Source organism: Aquarana catesbeiana, linkage group LG06 (assembly GCF_042186555.1).
Source record: "Aquarana catesbeiana isolate 2022-GZ linkage group LG06, ASM4218655v1, whole genome shotgun sequence".
Lineage (NCBI taxonomy): Eukaryota > Metazoa > Chordata > Amphibia > Anura > Ranidae > Aquarana > Aquarana catesbeiana.
The window spans coordinates 7,815,573-7,820,292 of NC_133329.1; the positions used below are offsets into that span (position 1 = coordinate 7,815,573).

At 40.6% G+C, this 4,720-nt stretch overlaps 1 protein-coding gene across 1 annotated transcript; it reads left to right on the plus strand.

Annotated features, from left to right (window-relative positions):
* The first annotated feature begins 839 nt into the window (after positions 1-839).
* Positions 840-1,769, plus strand: LOC141147461 (olfactory receptor 1C1-like). The gene has a single exon (XM_073634698.1). The coding sequence runs from the start codon at positions 840-842 to the stop codon at positions 1,767-1,769; it is 930 nt and encodes a 309-aa protein (XP_073490799.1).
* Positions 1,770-4,720: the final 2,951 nt, after the last annotated feature.

Consider the following 4,720-nt stretch of genomic DNA (forward strand, 5'->3'; position numbering starts at 1 on the left):
GCGGGGCTGATGTTCTCCGTTCCTGATAACAACTGTATGGCAGTTTCCTCCTACCATCTCAAGATATGCCATTAAGTTACAAGGAACAGGATGAATGACTGGACACTGATGCATAATAAGCTCCAGTATCCTTATTGTGTTTTTATTTAAATTATAGCATCACAGCAACACAGGGAGAACATTCTAAATGAGTGCTCCTTGCGTGAAACATGTTATCTTTTCCTGCCCTGTGTTGTTGTGACAGTATGATTATAATTATATTGCAATAACAATATCAGAGTTTATTATGCACCAGTGTGTGGTCATCCATTCTGTTCCTTGAAGCTTCTGCTGTGACGAGCCGGACCGGCACTTGTTGTGTGAACCTGAGGACCAGATTGTGGACAGACCAACCTGGAGCAGTGTACATTATTTGCTATGCCATTAAGTTATTTGTCTTCTGAACAATTTGACAATCCTTAACTGCTGTGAGGGATTCACTAATTTTCCACAAGGTGCCATTCACATGGTTTCTTTTTGTGTATGTTAAAATAATGAAGATCAAGTTTTATAATGTGCTTTAACTAGATCGTATGGTCCATCCATAGTTGCAAAATAGTTTCCAGAGTCATTCGTCGTTCTTTCTTCTTAGTCTTTTCCCATAAACTCTTCAAAGGATTGAGCATCGACTGATCCAGTGTCTTCTTTTTCACTGGCTGGTAATGGGGAAGTAAAAGGAAATGGTGTGTGGGCATAAATGAGACATTACAGTATGTTACAACATGTCCTCTAATTCAATTTCCGAGCTTGAGGAATCTTCTGAGAGCATCTCAGGCAGTTTCAGGAATATTATGGGCAACATGAGAAATGAAACGTCTCGGCCTCAATTTATTTTCCTTGGCCTGTCTGACCTTGGATATTCCCAGATCCCTCTATCACTGCTAATTCTTCTTGTCTATGTGGCCACACTGGTTGGAAATCTTCTCATCTTTTCACTGGTGGTTACAGACCCCCACCTGCAGACCCCCATGTACTTTCTCCTGGGGAACCTCTCAGTTTTAGACATTCTCACCCCCTCTGTGTCCGCATGTCATTTTTCCTTTGACATCTTTACTGGAAACACAATCATTTCATACTCAACGTGTATAACCCAAGTCTTCTTCTTTATATGGCTTGTCTGTACTGAGGTTTTCCTTCTAGCGGTTATGTCCTATGATCGATATGTTGCCATCTGTCATCCTCTTCATTACACATCCATGGTAAACATCCTCTTGTGTGTTCAGATGATGTCCAGCATTTGTATCTTCAGCTCTATGTATTCTTTGGTGCACACACTTTCTTTATTAAGACTGGTCTTCTGTGACTCCACAATCATCCCTGGCTTCTTCTGTGAACTCTATCAGCTAATCCAACTGTCATGTTCTGACACATCCCTCAACATCTTACTACTGTCTCTTCTAGGAGTTGCTTTTCCATTTGTTGCATTTTCTATCACCTTCTTTTCATATGTTTTTATTTTTAAAACCATCTTGAGAATTAAAATGCTGGAGGGGAAATTGAAGGCTTTCTCCACCTGCAGTTCCCACCTCACAGTGGTCTTTATATTTTACAGTGCTTCCTATATCAACTATTTTCACCCCAAAATGAAGGGGTTTCTCATTGACAGACTTCTTTCAGTAACCTATACAATTTTTACCCCTTTCCTAAATCCTGTTATTTACAGCTTGAGAAACAGTGACTTGAAAGGGGCTATCCATAGAGCACTGGTCAAGATTGGCTCTAGGCCTTAATAAGGAACAAGCAAATCAGTTGAAATTAACCAAACAAAAAACATGGACTAGGTAGGTTGAAGATCACCAATATCTACAAATCATTTTCTTTCACAAGAGTTGTGTGTGGGTGAGAATGAAAAAGTATATCTTTAATTCATACTGTGTTGTGTATTGTCATTTCATAGGACATTTTCTTGCAAGAAATTTCCACAATCTTGAACTACCAAAAGTAGGAATGAAGCTGTAATAATGGCTGAACACATTGTTAACCTGTTTTGGCTTGGGGGGGTTCTTTTTATTAAATAGGTAATCCGTTCCTAGGAATGTCTATCCTTATAATATGCCTGTAAATTATATAACTGAGAATAGGTGAACAAGGTTTTTCATGTCTATAGGTGGCGGTACAAAGCACCTGGACTTTGAGGGCGAGGTAAATTCACCAGAAATTACATTGCATTGGCTCAGAGTGTCCAAAAGAGAGAAAAAAGAATTCTAACCTCAGACCCAGCTTCTGGTCCCTTCCTGTAGACACCAGTGTGCTCACTGCTGCTTTCTAGGAAAGCCGAGTACATGAGCACTCTTATGGGATTTGAAGTACCTAGCATTCCCAGTAAGAGGCCCAGTAATGTCACCAATACCTACAAAAAATGGCCAGAAGCTCGGATCAGAGTGTCAGAAACCATGAAATCACACCGAGACAGAAGTACAGTTAAATCACACTTGTTTAATAATAAAAGTTAAAAGAACAAACGTAATCAAAACATAGCCAAAGTTCAGTAACCGGAATGGATAGTCAGTCAAGCCAGAAGTCAGGGATCAAAGTAATGGAACAGCAAGCAGGATCCGGAGCCAGAATGGATGTCAGAAAAGCCAGTCTTCAAACAGGAACCCAGGATATGTTTCTTGTGATGTTGACCAAGGCAAAGGCAGAGCTCTTCTGGACTGGACAGCTTAAGTAGGCAGGACTGACGAGCAGGATATCATCAACAGGTGAGTAACTGTGGAGAGAGATGGGAGCTGGAAATTAGCCGACAGCTGAGCAGCCAGCTCAGAGAAGGAAGGGTTGAGCTCAACCCTGACACAATGGTACACTGTTAATTTTTTTTTAATTTTAACATTTAATAGATTTTAGCTTTTAGTTTGTGTTTCTAATTAATGGTAATCAGAAATTAGCGTTCCATTCATTTTAGGTCCACTTTAAGAGTTTGAGTAACTGTTAGCGATAGAGTTAGGGTGAAGGTAATGTTTTAAACCTTGTGCACATGGGTGGTGTTGCCTGTACACTGTGAACAGACATTCGTTTATGCTTCCTTAGCTGGCAGATGCTGCTACCAAGCATTCCATTAAAGTCTATAAAAATGCAGAATGCAAGGACACAGATGCTCTTCCTATGATGAGGTGAATGGCCCCACGTACGCTGTCTGTGTTAAGGGCCCATCATCCGAGCCCTCATGCCTTTCACATTAGGACAAGCGATGTAAAGGCCTTAAAGGCTAAGTTCACCTTCTGGATAATGGTAAGTAGGAGTGCTTCTGCTAAAAAGGTCCTCCTGGTGCTATATACATTCTGGATCATCAAAGGTAGCAGGATAGCAAGCTGACAGGCACTTGAGCAGTACTTACAGGAAAGAAGCAGGCTCTGGATAGACAAAGATATGCAGAGAAAGGCACTTCTAAGTGCAGTATGTCAGCATTTTTATTAAAAGGCAACAGTTAAAAACACTTACAGAAGTACATAGTAAACAGGCTCATCAATGTCTGAAGTCCTCCTGAGATGGTCTCTCTGTCACTGTTCTGGCCCACTGCCGAAGGAACCGAGAGTCCGGAGGAGCAAGATGGCTGCCGCACTTCCCAAAACCATGTGTAACACAGGGGGCAGAAGTGAAGTCAGCAAGGGGAGGTGACTAGTTTCGGACCATGCTCAAAGGTGCCTTCTTCAAAACCTTGAAGAAAAAGTCCTTCAATCACCTCATAATCCACTTCTTTACTTCCTTCACAATCCAGCTTTCTATGCGACTTGGACCACCCCTGCTTTTTTTTTTTCATATGGTCCTCTGCCAACCTGTTCTTGGAATTATCTCCAATGCTGCTGACTGGTCACACATTTTTCAGGCCACAAAATTCTCTTAACATAATATTATGGGATTGGAAAAGTTCTCACATGATAATACCTGTCCTTGCCAGGATTGAACCATTTTTGACACAATGTCCATGCACTATTGAAGGTGCACACCTACATAATTGGTGGCAATGTCCACTTCCTCAGGCCCTTTGGTTGGAAATTTTTGGAATTCTCTCTAAAATCTTTGACAATCCTATGGCACTAGACCCCACTATTAAACCCTGATTTAAACCCTGATTTGACCCATCGCCAATTCAATGGTGCAGGCTTGTCCTAATACCGACCCAGGGAGTTAGTATATGTAAAGAGGAAAGGTTTGCTACTCCCCAACCAGCACAGGTGAATAAATGATAAAGCTCATAAAAAATGAAAGACACTGTGCTTAGGTTAGTTAACAGTTGCTACCAGCACAAAGAGTTTGGATACATAAACCCTAAAAACTTTATATAATAATGAGGTGCAGCGTTAAAAAAAAATCAGATGTCATATATAACAAATAAACATATACATAAGTGACACAACATATGTGATTAGGAAATGTCATAAGTAAACCAAAATTAAAAAAAACAAAACTGAAAATCTTTGTATTCCATTAAATGAAACACTATACATTAGAATGTTCTTGTGTCAGAAGATTCCAACCAATAAGTGAAGGACACCCAGTGTGAAGACATAGATATAAATGACAAAGAGTGGCCTCAGCTTATCTGTGGCCATCAAACCACACACCCTGATGCCCACTAGATGTTATGATTAAGCCCCGGTTAGCGAGACAAAATGCATCAGAGTGTGTGGTTTGGTGGAGACATGTAGACTGAGGCTGGTTCTTTATCATTTATTCACCTGGG